This window comes from Jaculus jaculus, chromosome 9, assembly GCF_020740685.1.
Source record: "Jaculus jaculus isolate mJacJac1 chromosome 9, mJacJac1.mat.Y.cur, whole genome shotgun sequence".
Lineage (NCBI taxonomy): Eukaryota > Metazoa > Chordata > Mammalia > Rodentia > Dipodidae > Jaculus > Jaculus jaculus.
Window position 1 is genome coordinate 126,495,063 of NC_059110.1, and position 16,575 is coordinate 126,511,637.

Genomic DNA, 16,575 nt, shown 5'->3' on the forward strand with positions numbered 1-16,575 from the left:
CCTGATGTTTCAAGGCACCAGGTAGCATTTTGTCATAGCAGCCAAACATATGGATGCCCTGGCTCTGCTTGGCATTTCTCTGCTAAATTTCCCCCACTACTGCTTCTCTGAGAGACCAGGATCAAACCATCCTTAACTCTCATACCACCTTGCAAATAAAGGTGCAACTTTACACAGGCAAAAGTCAGAAGGGGCTCTGTTAGTAACTCTGCCCACTAGTGAGAGAGTTTTGTGATGAGGTAGTATTTCATTGTAGGACCATGGCGTCATTATTCTTGAATAATTCTTTAATGTTTCTCACAGATATTTTTCTTGTTGCTGTGAAGTATGGCTCTGAAGACAAATCCTTACAGTAAGAACTTTACTCCTAACTGCACTAGTTTCCCAAGTTGCTTAATAAATCTCAAAACGCTTGGTGGTTCCAAACAACTCACATTTCTTCTCTTACAACAGAGAAGCCAGCAGTCTAAGGTGAGACCTCCAGGGATAATCATGTGGCTTAGTGGTAGAATGCTTGTATTGCCTGCACAAGGCCTCATGTTGGATTCCAAGCACTGCAAAATAAATAAATAAATAAATAAATAAATAAATATCATGTATCCTTTCATGAAATAAAACAGATCTTGGAAGCTAAAATCAAGCTGTATACTGTTATATCTAGCTTCTGGTGGTCTGTGGCATCTTGTGTCCTTTATAGGATCCAGGGATCCAAATGTTGCTGATTTTGTGTTTGAATAATTCTATTTAATGATGTAAGAGTAGAGAATAAGAGGACATATCTTTGCCTAGCCTAGCCTAGCCTCACCCCCATGTGTTCTCACAGTACATTCTGTGAGCAGACATGTAGGGTTAGGGGCATTATGTGGCATGCACATATAGCCTGTTCTGCTAAGTGGATTGAGCTGGCGTCCTGGTATGCTGTTCCTTTAAGAGTTTTCTCAGCTCCCCTGGGAGTGAGATCAAATTGGTGGGAGGGGGATGCCTAAGATTGAACTCCCCATGACAAGAATCATTTCAAGTTGGCCTCTAGACGCTCGAGGCTAATGAGATAATTCCTATTAGGAGAGGAAGGAAACGAAGGTGGCCTGGCATCCCTTCTGTCTCTAATTTATATGATTCACTGAAGCCTCCCCTTCCCCCACGTGGGCCCTCCCTCGGCTGCCCCTTTGAATTCTGGTTCTGCTGTCCGCCCCCTTCTGCTAGCCCGGGCTCTGGTTGCTGGCAAGTCGTAGCACGCCAAGCAACCTGGGAAGATTGCCTTCCTCCCAGATGAGGCATCTGGGCTCTTTTCTTGGAGGTCTTGCCAAAGCATGTCTCCTCAGCTCTGTCCTTCTGTCTCCCTGAGCCTCGCCCAACAACCCCAACCCCCGGCCCTGCTCCACAGGGATGGGACTGTGGCCTGAGGACCAAAGGAGACAGAAAAGCTATGGAACCCGAGAACCTGGATGGGAAAGGAGAGGACAGAGCTGTCATGATTTTGTCCCCCCCCCCCAGCCTGCTGTTGTTCCCCACTTGGACTTTAAGAGGAGGGGACAATTGGGACAAAGGAGAGGTCCTTTCTTCCTGTCTTGTTCAGCTGCCTACAGTCAGTTAAGGTTCTCTGCAAACATAAAAACCCAGTTGAATCCTCTTTATTTTTTAAATTCTTGTTATTTGTGTGTCTGTATACATGTGTGTGTGAGATATGGGAGGGGGAGGGGATGTGCCACAGCACTCATGGGGGGGGGGGGTCTGAGGACAACCCTAGGGTGCTGGTCTTCTCCTTCCTCCTCGTTTGAAACTGGGTCTCTCTTATTTCACTGCTGGGTAGGCCACACTGACTGACTTGCGGGCTTCATGATGCTCCTTACTAAGCCTCTCATCGCTCTAAGTGCACCCTGTCATGGACGTCTGTCTCTCTTTAATCACTGCATCCAGGTTTACATGGGTGCTAGGGTTCCAAACTTCTGAGCCAGCTTCCCGGTCCCCATGGTGGTGTCACCCAAGTTTTGGGGGGGGGGTTTCAAGTTCAGGTCAGACGCAGGGTACATATCCAGGGGACAGAGAGAAAGAGGAGCCCAGAGAAGGAACCTCATGCTGCCTTGTTACAATCAGCCACCACCCGTTCCATTCTCCTTTCTCGCTCTGGCCTGCTGGGGACAAGACGAGTCATCCTCCAGCCCCTGCCTAAGCATGGTCCCTGGCTCATTTCCTTTCCTGCTCTCCGCTCCCCAGGGAAGCCATATGGTGGAGTCTTCCGAGTCAGGGCCAAGGGCCAGGGTAGCTCTGGCTCCGGGGACAGTCCGGCAGCCCTGATGTACCGTGTGGGTGGCCTGTTCTGTGAACTTGTGCCTGACCTCACAGTGCCTCCGAGTCCAGCTGCAGCCTAGGGAAGCGGTGGTCCTCTCGTGAACGGAGGGCATGCTGAGACCCACCTCCCCTTGTCACCTTGACATAGATGCAACAAGCTGGTCAGGCCGTGTGGAGTTGAACAGGGCAGAGCAGACAGAGCCCCATGGACGCCATTTCCCACTGGGCTGACCCATCCTGGCCCCAAAGGCTGTGGTTTTGCTACTGAGAGCCAGTAGGAGATAGATAAAGTGTACTAGGGAAAGAAGCAAAAGCCGGATATCCGGTGGGGGTGTCACTCGGGGCTGCAGTGCCTGCTTAGCGTGCACAGGCCCTGGCCTTGATAACGGCAGGGTCCAGGCTCAGTTCAGGTTGGCCTTAGCTGGTTTAGAATGAAGTGCTGGTCTGTAGCTTTGCTATTTGCCGTGGGGACTCTGAGCTCCCTTCCTGCTCAGCGCCTCGCCCCCTCTTTACATGCCCTCTCTGCCTGTGGGCTCAGCTGTTCCTAAGTTTTAGAAGTGGTCTGTGCTACACAGAAGCAGAGCAGGTGAGACTGGTCAGAATGCTAAGAGCAAGCTTAGTGATTTAACTACACACACACATAGATATACATATATGTGTGTATATGGATACATAGTGTATGCATACACACACATATACATATATACATACATGTGTATGTAAAATTAAAACACAATCAGTCGATCAATGGAGGATGTGGATATCTTTATACACCTCCCAAGCATGGTCTGGTCTGCACAAGACACACAGCCGTGGACATGGCTCAGTCCATTCTTCCTTCCTTCCTTGGGAAACATGCTGGGTACATTCAGTAACAGAGAGAGCGCTGTAGGGGCTAAGAGTGATCAAGGCAGATCTACTGATTCAGTCTCTCACATGTAACTCAGCACTTCCTCACTAAGTACAACTGTTCTCTCTGTTTTTTGGTTGAGCTAAAGAGAAACTGAAGTAGCTTGCATAGTCTCGTACAATTTCATAAACAGCTGCTCCTGGGCTTGAACCCTCATCTGGCTGTATGTGATGAAGCCCGGGTGTCTCCAGTGAGAACTGTCACCCTGTGGGGTTCCCGCTGGTAGGGAAGCATGTTCTTGCTTCATGTCTCTCACACTTCCAGGATAACCAGCTTGTACTGTTAGTAATCTGCGAGTGCATGCATTCTATCCTTCATTTTCCCATCCACTCACCCGCCATTCACTGTCCACCCATCTGGCCGTCTACCTCCATACTCCCACCCACCCATGTGCCTCCCCAGCACGGACGGTCTTCAGCAGGCTGCTGGCTGACCTAGAGCACAGGTAAAGAACACGCGGGAGTTGAGAAGCCCACAAGTAGCCACAAATGAAGGGCCTGTGCTCTTTCTCTTCCTTGGTGCCCCAGAGGCCTGCTCTGTCCTCACTGCGGACTGACCACTAACCCTCCAACATCTGGGAAAATGGCAGAGTCCGACAGGGAACCTCTGGAGCCAGTCAAGAGGGCCTGGCAGTTTGTCCCTGCCAAGGAACACGTGTGACGAATGACTTCCCTTCCAGTGTGATTCATAAAGGGGACAGGAGTGCCTGCGTGGCCCAGTGCTGCATGGTCTGTTACTGCTAGAAGGTATTAGAAAGGCCTTGGCAGTCGGCTGCTAGGTGGCCCCTAAGGGACATAGTGCACAATAAGGAGAGGACACAGGGAGTGTGGGAATGGGATACCTGTTATCTTGAAAGTCCATCTTTAGGAGCAGTCCACTGGGGGACCAACAAGGGACCCAGGTTGGCAGGTTCGGAAGGGTCTTTGATCTACCTATAAGTTAATACTTTTCAGTGGTGAACCGCAAAGTGGCCCCACCCAGGCCAGAGATAACAGGCCAGCGCAATCACAAACCAGCCGCCTCCTGATAATACCGGGTTTTATTGAGGTCTGGTCCTCACCCAATGGGAACACATCCGGCGGGCATCAAAGGGAGCGGGCGTCACCTTGTGCAAAGTATCCTGGGCCCTCAGGTGTGTGCGTGTTGGGAAGGGTGCGTGTGTGGCTCTGTGTGCACAAGCAGGCCCGTTGGCAATTACCTTTCTGTAGATCAGAGGCCACCAGCCCCAGAGGGGCCTTGACAAGCCACAGACTCCATTCCCTTCCTCAAGCTGGCCTGGCTCCTAATATCTCCCTTCATGTGGTCATATCAAAGCATGAGCGTGAAGGTCACTCGTGTGCCATTTTGTCCTTTCCTCTGTATGCCAGTCATACTTGAATGGAGAAATGAGGTCGATGTTCAGTAAAGATGAAATCTGGCCTAGGGAGATGGCTCAGCAGTTAAAGACACTTGCTTGTAAAGCCTGCTGGCCTGGGTTCAATTCTCCAATACCCACATAAGCCACGTGCACAAAATGGTACATGCATCTGGAGTTCATTTGAGTAGCAAGGTCCCTGGTATACCAGTTCTCTCTCTCTTATTCTCTCAATCACCCCTGTCTCTCCTGTCTTACTCCCTTCCTCTCTGTCTCTAAAATAAATAAAACATTTCTAAAAAGAAAAGGACTGATAAGATTACTTAATGGTTAAGGCGCTTGTCTGCAAAGACAAAGGACCCAGGCTCAGTTTCCCAAGACCCACGTAAGTCAGATGCACAAGGCGGCGCATGTGTCTGGAGTTTGTTTGCAGTGGCTAAAGGCCCTGGCATGCCCATTCTCTTCCTTCTCTCTCTCCCCCTCCCTTCCTCCCTCCCTCTCTCTCTCTCCCTTTTTTGTTTCTCTTTCTCCCCCTCCCTCCCTCCTTACCTCCCTCTCCTTTTTTTCTCTTTCTTCCTCTTTCTCAAATAACTAAAAATAAAAAAAGTTTTTTAAAAAAGAAAAGATAAAATCTATAAGTTATTTGGGAATCTCAGATCTACTCTAATGTAGACTTTTAAAAGATGTGTGTGTGTGTGTGTGTGTGTGTGTGTGTTTTCATGTGTATGTGAATATGGGCACACACACACCGCTACATGTTTGGAGCTCAGAGTACAGCAACAGGTGTCAGTCCTTGCCGTCCACCTTGTTTGAGGTCTTCAGTTGCTCACTGCTGCATACACCACGTTGGATGCCCTGTGAACTTCAGGGTGCTCTCCTGTCCCCCTCCATCTTGCTGTGGATGCGTGGAGGTCAGACATGTGCCCTGTTGTGTGTGGCCTTCGGTGGGTTCTGGGAATCCAGACTGACATCGTATGCCTTCACAGTGAGCTCTTCTATTCACTGAGCCATCACCCCAAACCTCTGCAGGGTTTTGAAGACTTGGCCGTGACATGGAATGAACCCCAACATGTCATCTGGAGGAAACATGCTGGTCTGTGGGGACTGCATTTCTGCCAAAGAAGAGTTCATGGGGGAGCTGTGGCCCTGGTGGAGAGCTACTCTCCTGCTTCCTCCTGGCTGGGCCTGGTGGCTGCCTCCTGTTTTCTCTGGGCAGTCAGGATGCTGTGTGTTATGTATTGGCCTCTGGAGACCAAAGCAAAGAAACACCACAATACAAATAGAACATCTGGAAGCCTTTTCAGGTTTATTTTTTAACACGTTTGCAAGAGTCAGGACATTCGCACAAGAAGTGTGGAGGCTGGAGGGATCCCAGAGATCTTCACCAAGTGGGAGAGGCATTCTAGGGAGGGCTTCGGTTAAGGGGAGGATGATGGGGACATGGGGGGCAGGGGCTCCTGGCACCTCTGCTACTGCTGGAGCAAGTGAGCAGGTAGTTTTCATCTTCCTAGTCCCAGGCAGCTGCATTAGGGATGGGGGGGGGGTCAGGACCTCTGGGAAAAGGTGGAGGGGCAGGCAGATCCTGCTTTTTTGCACTGCAACCTTTGTGAGGCACACTGGCTTCTTCTATGTGCTTTTGCAGACTCATGCCTGGCCCTCCATCTTCCCACCTGGGCAGGAGGAGGAGTAAGTGGGCTGAAATAAATAGGTAAGGGGACAGGGAAGCCACTCATTCTGGTCCTGCCATGACATAGTACATCAAAAGCCTGTTCATACTGCCTACTCCTCTTGTTCCTCCCCACAACCCCTGTTCTCCTCCCGTACCCCCTGTTCCTTCTCCTGCTGCTCCCCCACCCCTTGACTCCCCTTCCCTTCCAGCTCCTCTTCCCCCCAGCTTCCCCTGCCTCCCTGCTTCCCTTGCCCTTACCTGTCCCCCTCCTCCAGCTCCTCTCCCTTATTTTTATGAGTCAAAACATCAGGTTTTCAGGCTGTCTCTTAATGGCTGGGTTCTCATCTAATTCTTCCCCTTTCTCTCTTCCCAGGCTGCATTGAATAGACTCAGTCTCTTCTTGCTCTGAGTGTGCCTTTCTTCAGGAATTCATGCTCCTGCAGCTTAAAACAGGCCCCACTGCCCCAGATCGGTCTTTCTAGATTAGTCACTTTGCTCATTGGATGCTTTTGTTTATTCGAAGAGGAAACTGAAACTTTGTTACTCACGTGAGAGACTGAAAGGTGTCCACCCTGCGGGTCATGAGGTGACACAGATACCAGGAATGCCATCCTATCTGGCTACCCACATGCTGGGCCCCAGGTCTGCACAGTCACTGTCAGTAAAGTTAGTGCCTGGGAGCACGTGTGTCCCCCCGCCCTCCGCACCTATAGCTGGACTCAGCAGTGCCTTTGTGTGGCCCACGGCACATCCTCTCGTGGGCATGGGCAGCAGACCCTGGATCCACCTGGTCCTGATCTAGTGACGTCCTCCTTCACTGGGATGGCCGTTGGAACTTTGAAATGCTTCCTAGGGGATTCTGGTGAGCAGCCAAGGTCAAGAAAGAAACAGGACTCCAGGGCAGCGTCTCAACAAGGAGTGATGTTGCTGGCTCTCCACTCATCTTAGATGTATGGATGGCATTATCTGCGACATTGTTCGCAGTCACCCTGGGATGGGTGGTGCTGGTGGGTGGAGAGGCCAGGGATGCTGTGGTCCATGCCCCACATGAAGAGCGACCAGCTCCATGCATGCCTGGAGGAGACAGCTTGCTGTAGCTTGGTGGCGCTCATGCCTGTATGGACCTCAGAACCCCTGGAGTGCCTGTTAAACTATGGATCGCCGGGGTTGTAGCTTGGCATGTCGAGAGTGCTTGCCTTGCATGCGTGAGTCCCTGGGTTCAATTTCCAGCACCACAAAATAGCATAGAACATTGGGCTCCACACTTGGAGTTTTGTATTTGATAAGCGTGTGGTGGAGTCCTGGAACTTGCATTTTTAACAGATTCCCATGTGATGTTGAAACTAATGGTCCCGAGCTATTTTGACTGAGAAATCTATTACGATTACTAGAAAACTCTCAAGCAAGGATTTGACTAACACAGAAGAGCGTTGTGCTCTTCCATAACAGCAGTCCAGAGGAATTGTATCCTGGACGAATCCAGCAGCACCAGAGTGACCAGAGGTCCCATCTCCCATCATTTCACCATGTCCCTTGTAAACCAGGATGGTGGCTGGAGCACCAGTCATCATGTCCTTGCTGATTTAAAAAAAAAAAAAAAGTAATTATTTGTTTGCATGTGTGACTCTATAAGCACACCAGGGCTTCTTGTTGCTGCAGATGAACTCCAGAGGCCTGTGCCACTTTTTGTGTCTGGCTTTACATGGGTACTGGGGAATTGAACCTGAACCAGCAGGCTTTACAACCAAGTGCCTTTAGCTGCTGAGCCATCAACACAGCCTCTTACTGCTTTTCCTTTTTGAAGCAGGTTCTTACTGTAGCCTAGAATTCCTGGCACCCACTCTGTAGGCCACTGGCCTCAAACTCACATACTCCTACCTCAGCCTCCCAGGTGCTGGGAATATAGACATGAGCCACCACGCCTGGCTCATGTCCTTATTGAAACAGAAGGAATTAAAGGTAGACTGGTAAAAATTAAAGCTTGATCAAGTACCTTTTGAGCAGTCTCCTCTGAATTACCCCTCAATAGTTCTGCTTAACATCGTAATGAACAAATCATACTTACATGACTATATCTGGCTGCCCAAGAATATGGGGAATGTAATCTTTTTTTACTTTGAACTACTTCATGCCAGCCAAAATTCCAAGCTCTAGTACCAAATAGGAAGGGGTAGGCTAGATATCAGGGTGGGCGACTACACACCTTCTGCTCGGGTCGGAATGCCTGATCTTTGCTAAGTGTTATCACTGACTTGGCGTCCTCCATGCGCCAGGTGCCTTTCACGTATTATCTCATTTAATCCTGAGAGCTTTTGCAAGGTAGATGATAATATTAATCTCTATTTTGCAAACAACTGAGGCATTCAAAGATTAAGCCACCTGCCCAAGCTTCAACCAGAACATGGTGGCATTTAGCAGTTGGCTCCACAGCCTGAGCTGTCCCTTGCCTCTGTTGCTGTCTTTCTGCAGAGCCAACAGGATGCTGGTTAGACCTTTCTGGTGCCTTCCTGACCCCGTCCCCTCTGGTCCACTCTGCTTCCTACTGAAATGTGTCTTGGCAAATCTTCGTGGGTGGTGAGCAGGGGCTGGGAGTGTGGCTCAGTGGTAGGGCGCTTGCCTGGCACCCACGGGGCTGTGGAGTGCGTGCTGCACAGGCACGGAGATCCAAGTTCAGACCCTCAGCGCGAACATGAGGATACCAGACTATGGCGGCGCACCCCTCGGGTCCCAGCACCGCTGAGGGGGACTCCCCCCTGGCTTGCTGGCTGGCTCATCTAACTGAATGGACACCAGACGTCAACCTCAGCCTCTACACATGTGCGCCTGCGTGTGCCTGTGTGACCACATGTAGACATCCAAGCGTGCACATGCACATACACCACGTATAAAGAGATACTGAGATGTCAGAAAAGAAAAACAAAACCAGTGGGGAAGTAGAGGTAAATGCAGAAAGCCCTGAGGCCAGTTTCTGTGGGCTAGAGTTCCTTTAAGGGAATCTTCACTGCCTTGTCCTTTTTAGCTGCATGGTGGCCTTGTGACTCCTCCTCGATGCAGCTGAGCTCACAGTTCTGCTTCCACAACTCTGCTGCCTGCGTGGGGCCAGCCTCCTGGCCCATCTTTCACGACACTGGTACCCAAGCAGAGGACCAGCCTGGTGATCCAGGAGAGTCTCCTGCCTCGGAGCTCTAACTTTGTTGTGTCTGCACAGCCCTTTTTGCCATGCAGGTTGTGGGGCCCAGAATGAGGATGAGGTTGTCTTTTCCACATCCCCATATTTCTTCCCTGGGCTGCTCCAACTGTCATCTGTACATGTGTGTTTAACTGCTGTCCAAGAGGCTGGAAGAAAGGTGTGGTGGCTTGTGTTTACATCATCTCAGCACTCAGGAGGCAGGGACAGGCTTGCCCAGACTTCATGGGGCCAGCCTGGGCTACAGGGTGAGACACACCCCCCCTTCTCAAAAAAAAAAAAGAAATGAACAGAGAAGAAAGATGGACAAGGAGGGAGGGGAGGAGAAGAGAGAGAGGGAAGGAGGGAGGGAGGAGAGGAAGGAAAGGAAAGGGTAAAGGCAAGAAAGAAAGGAAGCAAGAGGAAAAGAAAGGAAAAAGAGAAAAAGGTCTGAGGGAGGGTCAGTGCGGGAGGCAGGAAGATGGGCCAGGGCCAAGGCAGCAGATTCTGCTCTTGCGTGGAGCGACCACTGAGGATGGGGAAGCATGCCCAGTAGACGGTGTAGTTTGGAACCCTTCGTGATCCTTCTGATCTGTCTACTCTCAGGCTGCATACAGATGCCAGGTTGGGGGGAGGGACATATCTGCTCATACCCTAACCTCACTTTCTTGGGGGTGGGCACTGATGCCCCAGGGCCTACCCCCTCCGGTCTGTGTTTTGCTCAAGGCAACACTCCCTGTTTTACATGCCCCACAGCCAAATGCATGGAGTTGCTGGGCAACAAGAAGGAAGTTCCAACTGCTGCCAATTAATGTGCTGGCAGCTTGAGGGCCTTTCTCCCAGGGGGAAGGCTCCTGGGTCTGTCTAAGACAGCTCTGAGGCTGTATGGGAGGGGAAGGAAACCAGAGGAGGGGTCCAGAGCTTTGACATGATGTGGGGGTGTTTTCAGATCCAAATGAGAGGGAGTGTTTGGAGGTTCCAGGCTACCCTTGGAGCAAAGACTCATGGTTTCCTTCTTGGCCACCAATCAGAAAACCCCTGCCTAAACATTAGCCTTTTGGTCTTTTCATTTGTAAGACTTTAAACTGCAGCTGCCTCCTTTCCCCAGCCCTCCTGCTGTGAAATGTCTTCAAGCGCCTTCTCCCTGCTCAGCCCCTGGGCCCTTGCTCCCCACAGCTCCCCTCGTCACTGTGCTTACGGACAGTTCTCTGTCCTCTCCGGGAGACCCTTTGCCTAGGGTTTGACTGGGACTGTGTTCGCAAGTTTGTGGGATTCCAGAGTCTGAAAAAGCAGAGCGCTTCTCCCCTCACCCCCCCCCCCCCCGTATCTGGGTCCTGGCTCACGCCTTCCTGAGCAGTCTGTGACCAAGGTAGCCCTTCCCTCATGCTCGGCAAGAATGGGCCTATTTCTCAGTCCCAGCATGGAGCCTAGCAAGGTCACATCGGGGCGAGCTGTCGCAGTTTCTCGTGGTGGATTGACAGTACTTGCTGGAATCCTAGGACTGTAGCGTCTCCATCTGGGAACAGTCCCCTTCTCCAGTGGCCAGTCCTAGGCCTCACTGAAGTGGGGGCACTTCTCTAAAGGAGTAAGCTATTTGCTGCTCAGCAGAGATGGGGTGATGAGGAGCGGGAAGGAAGTCTGGGGGACGGAGTGATGCTTCCTTTCTGCTGTGAGCACTGGGAGGAGAGGCAGGCCTGATCTTTTCTGCCCTCTTCTGAGGGGCCCACATCCGTTCTGCGTCCATTCTCCCAGCATTTAGACGCATGGCAGCCGTGGGGATGTGGAAGCAGACCCTTCTGTTCTGAGGACACTGGCACTCCGTGTACCTCAGCTTTCCTGTCTGAAAAGGACACCTCCTTGCCCATCTGTCACAGGTGTATAATGACGTGGTGAAAATTAGGATTTTCCACTTCCCCGTGGGCTGGTTGTATTCCATGGGATTTTAATAAGTCAGCTCTGGAAAAGGGCGTGTTCACATATGTCTGTCATTTCAGCCTTTGGGAGGTTGAGGCAGGAAGATTGTGACATTGAGGCCAGCCTGGGCTCCGTATAAGTTCCAGTGCTAACTGGACAATTTAGGGAGAAACCCTGTCTCAAAATAAAGTTGTTTTATTTATTTATTTATTTTTTTAAGAGCTGATTTTATTCAGTGGTATCTGGTGCTCGCCTAGCATGTGTGAGATTGTGGGTCTAATCCACAGTACCATTAATTAATTAATTAGTTAATAAATCAAAAAGTCAGCTCTGAGTGTAGCAGTGGGATTTTACGTTGGGGTTCATTGTGTACTGGGAGTTCCTTGGCAGCTACAGACGAGTCAATCTCTTCCCTCCACCCTCGCTCTCTCTCCTTTCATTCTTCCTTAACTACAATACTGTTTTGAACGTTTTGTTCAGTTACAGCCATAATTAGAATTGGATGGAATGAAGCAAGAAGACCGATGTCCACGCCCGTAGCTGTTGGTGGAAAGAGCCCACACCACCATCTAACTCGTGTGCTGTCTTTTGGTCCGCAGGCCCGAAGGAGGCTGACCGAGGACAGCTGCTGCCTACCCACCACTCACGCTTGCCCACCAGGAGGCCCTGCGGAACCAGTCCATGCTCCCAGGAAGCCTCGAAGGGCCAGGCTGGGCTTAGGCCACCTCTTGCAAGGCCAGAGTCCTGGATTTGATGGAGAATTCTTATTTTGGAGACTTATGGAAACTTCTGGGCTGTGGAGACATTTGGTAGAAGCCAAGGTCTATCACCCTGAGGAAACAGCGTGCTTTGACCTGAGCGTGCAGACACACGCATGGCAGCAAGCCTGCGTGGGAATAGACACCGTTGCGCCTGTGGAAGACATGTCCTCTGCGGCAGCTGCTCAGGACACTTACCCACTCTGACCCTGGCACCACGCCCTCCCCTACCTGGCCTTCGAATGCTCACCTTGCCTTTGGACGCGGTGGTCCTGGTTCTTCTGATGTGCTCTGTTGGCTTCCAGCCGGATAAAGAATGAATAGTTCGCTTCACCTGGGGTCTTGGCTTTTGTTCCTGCTCCTTGTAAAGAGGCCAGTGTCTGCGCGTGGCACACGGTCCTGGAATGGCATTTGAGTCCTACCCTCCCTCCTCGTCCCCTCCTCCTCTGGGGTCCCAGAGTGACGCATGAAACAATGTGGCAGTCCTGCGGGCTGTCGGAGGTCAGGCCATTGGAGAAGGCCTGGGTAGGAGAACTGAGTGGTGAGAGCTAAAGCTTTCCTCATCCTGCCTGTCTTGTTTGGGAAGCGCGTGCACACACACACACACACACACACACACACACACACGCGCGTATCTCTGGAAAGGCAGAGGGGAATCCTGTTGTCCTCTCCATCTCTGATGACCCAAATGCAGTTGGCTATGAAAATGCTCCTCTCTCAAAACAAACAAACAAACAAAAAAACAAAACACACATACACACACACAAAGCTGGGCGTGGTGGCTCACACCTTTAATCACAGCACTCGGGAGGCAGAGGTAGGATTGCCATGAGTTCAAGGCCACCCTGAGACTACATAGTGAATTCCAGGTCAGCCTGAGCTAGAGTGAAACTCTACCTCAAAAAAAAAAAAAAAAAGAAAGAAAAAAAGAAAGAGAGAAAGAAAATGCTCCTCTCTCAGGTGACACTTGGAGACTGATCAAGATCAACGCATGAGGGCTGGAGAGATGGCTTAGCGGTTAAGCGCTTGCCTGTGAAGCCTAAGGACCCCGGTTCGAGGCTCGGTTCCCCAGGTCCCACGTTAGCCAGATGCACAGGGGGCGCACGCGTCTGGAGTTTGTTTGCAGAGGCTGGAAGCCCTGGCATGCCCATTCTCTCTCTCTTCCTCTATCTGTCTTTCTCTCTGTGTCTGTCGCTCTCAAATAAATAATAAAAAAAATTTAAAAAAAAAAAAAAGATCAATGCACACACACCACCCCCTTCCCCGCCAGCAGCTGAAGCCTTCTCTATTCCGTCTTCTCTGTGCCCATCAAGAGCATGGTTAGAAACCCTTCCTGAGTATGTTCATAGTTCTACCACCTTGAGTATGCTTGCAAAGATGTACTTTCTTATTTCCAAAGGGGATAGATGCTCTGTTTTGTAAAACTGAACTAAAGCCTCCCTGTATTGCAGAAGATACATTTGCATGGGGTTCTTGGCTTCTGGGATGCACAGTGCATTTAAAGATCACCTCCAGGAGATGTTTAGTGCACTCACCTCCCGTCTTTGCCCTTCTTTCTTTAGCATACCGTGGCAGCAATTGTATTGCTTGAATTCCTTCAGGTTTTAAGGAATGGGGACCAACTTTTGTAATCCCTGCCAGTGTAGCCTATCCAAGACTGTAGTGGAAATAAGGTGAGAGACACACCCCAAGCAGCTGCCCAGGTGACCTGCTTAGAATTCCAGTCTAGCAGTTTTCTTCTCGTTGCTGGAGTAAAACCTGACCGGAAGTAGCTGATGACAGGAAAGGGCTTACTTCTGGCTTCGTTTCAAAGGGAAATTTCATCATTCTGGGGGCAAGCATCTCAGGATCAGGAAGCTGGCTCACACAGTCGCATATCAGGAGGCAGAAAGTAGAGAGCGAGCTCTCTATCAACCCCTAGTGGGACTGGAATAATAAACCTGAAGCCCCGCCCCCCCCACCCCGCATGGCACACCTCCTCCAGCAAGCCTCCACAGCTGGGGATCAAGTATGAGGCTTAATTGCAAACATGTGAGGCTGTGGGGACATTTTTTTGCATTCAAACCATCAGAGCCAGTCATTTAGCATGTCCTGTGCTCATCGGTCTAGGACAGTAGCATCCGGGCCATCACTAGTCCTCTCTACAGCAGGAGCCACTGTTCTCGACTCCCAGGTTTGGCAACGATGAGCTTAGGGGACAGGCCTTCCCACTGTGCCCAGGACAAGGGACTTCTTGAAACAGAACTTTCAGAGCTAATTCTGGGGCAGACCTGGGAAAGCCAGAACATTTTGGTTACCCTGCTACTGAGTGAACCAGTGACCCTTCCTCTGCTTCTCTTTTACCTACTGTGACCAGTGGAAGCTCTTAGTTGGCTTGTCCACTTCCTCATTTAGAACTCTGTATCTGGTCATGTTGCTGGCCACTGGGCAGCCTATGGATGGACTAGGTCAAGTACAAATCCTGACCAAATGTGGTGTTTGTAAGATGGTAGGTTTACCTGATACCGAGTGGAGTCCTGGGCTTGATGGAGCATGTCCTTCTGAGGAGTGTTGTGATCAGTGAGCGTGGCAGGAATTCCTGGTATCAGGCGTTTTTGCAATAGAGTTCTATCTGTACAGGTGAAGCCTCTCATTAAAAACAAAACAGTCCCTTAAGAAAAATAGGGCTGGAGAGATGGCTAAGTGGTTAAGGTGCTTACTTGCTTACAAAGTCAGAGGACCCAGGTTCAATTCCCCAGGACCCACGTAAGCCCTATGCACAAGGTAGAGCATGAGACTGGAGTTTGGGAGCAGTGGCTGGGAGCCCTAACATGTCCGTTACCCCCTCCCCCCATCTTCCTCCTCCTCCTCTCTCTCTCTCTCTCAAATGAAAATAAATATTTCTAAAAAGAAACAGAAAACCCAGCCATCAGGATGGTTGAAAATGGGCTATGCTGAGCGTGTGTGCGTGCATATATGTTCGCATGTATTCTCACACTGTGAAGGATATGACATGTCGAATAAACTCAGAACAACTTCAGCTCTTTGCCCAATGAGACAAAGAGCTGAAGTCTTTGGGACAAAGTCTGAAAAGCAAACAAGCTGGCTAGGGGACTTCCTGAGATTTCCTTCAACTATCAAGAGCTTGTCACCTGTGGCTAACTGTGGGCGCTCTTTCCAGAGTCTCGTGGGTAACCTTGAGTGCAACTCCCAAGTGTGGAGAAGGCACTCGCAGCTTCCTCTTACCTTTGCAGACGCACCGACTTGATCTGGGATCAGGGAATAAGAGGAACGTGCAGTGGGATGGGAGAGTGCAGAGTTATGCCAGTCCAATTTTGGATGTTCGTGACAAGGAAGTTTAATTAAAAGGCAAATTACAGGTTCTTTTGCAAGTTAGAAGAGCCAGGTTTTCAGGATTGCTTGGCATCTGGAGTTGTTGCTGCATGTCAGGGGGTACAGCCTCCATCTTTCTGCTAAGACAGGCAGGGGCGTCCTGGAACCCTGCTCATTTCTGGTGGCATGGCCACAGGGAGGTGATTACGTAGGAGAGTAGAGATGAGTGTGCAGGCGTCAGGGACTTGCATGTTCATTAGTTTCCCTGCACGTGGGAGGAGCGCTAGCCCAGCTTCTTGAGTACCGTTTTCCTCTATAAAAAATGGATGTGGGAAGCGAGGCCTGGTGGCACACACCTTTAATCCCAGCACTCGGGAGGCAGAGGTAGGAAGATTGCTGAGAGTTCGAGGCTACCCTGACTACATAGTGAATTCCAGGTCAGCCTGAGCAAGAGTGAGACCCTACGTCAAAGAACAAAAACAAAATGGATGTGGGGCTGGCTTAGTCTATAAAGTGCTTACCTCGTAAGCATGAAGACCTGAGTTCATCCACAGAACACATCTTTTAAAAAGTCAGGCAAGGAGGCTGTAGAGGAAGCTTAGCAGTTAAGGAGTTTGCCTAGGAAGCCAAAGGACCCAGGTTTGATTCTCCAGGTCCCATATAAGCCAGATGCACAAGGGGCAAATGCATCTGGAGTTCCTTTGTAGATGCTAGAGGCCCTGGCATGCCCATTCTCTCTCTCTCTCTGCTTGAAAAAAAAAAAAAAAGCCAGGAAAGGGCTGGAGAGAAGGCTTAGCAGTTAAGGCGCTTGTCTGTTGTGGTGGTTTGATTCAGGTGTCCCCTGTAAACTTAGGTATTCTGAACGCTAGGTTCCCAGCTGATAGAGATTTTGGAATTAATGCTTTCTGGAGGCAGTGTATTGTTGGGGGTGGGCCTATGGGTGTTATAGCCAGTTTCCTCATGCCAGTGTTTGGCACACTCTCCTGTTCCTGATGTTGGTCAGGAATGATGTCCACCCTCTGTTCATGCCACCGTTTTCCCTGCCATCACGGAGCTTACCCTTGAGTCTGTAAGCCAAAATAAACCCTTTTTCCCTCAAGCTGCTCTTGGTTGGGTGATTTCTGCCAGCAATGTGAACCTGACTGCAACACCTACAAAGCCTTAGGACTCATGCTTGACTCTCCTGATCCCATGTAAGCCAGA

At 50.4% G+C, this 16,575-nt stretch overlaps 1 protein-coding gene across 1 annotated transcript in view; it reads left to right on the plus strand.

Annotated features, from left to right (window-relative positions):
- Positions 1–12,393, plus strand: part of LOC123463554 — a 189,873-nt gene extending 177,480 nt beyond the window's left edge. The window contains exon 5 of the mRNA XM_045159571.1: positions 11,902–12,393. Coding sequence (XP_045015506.1) covers positions 11,902–12,056 — 155 coding nt within the window. The 3' untranslated portion in view covers positions 12,057–12,393. The remainder of the gene's footprint in view (positions 1–11,901) is intronic.
- Positions 12,394–16,575: the final 4,182 nt, after the last annotated feature.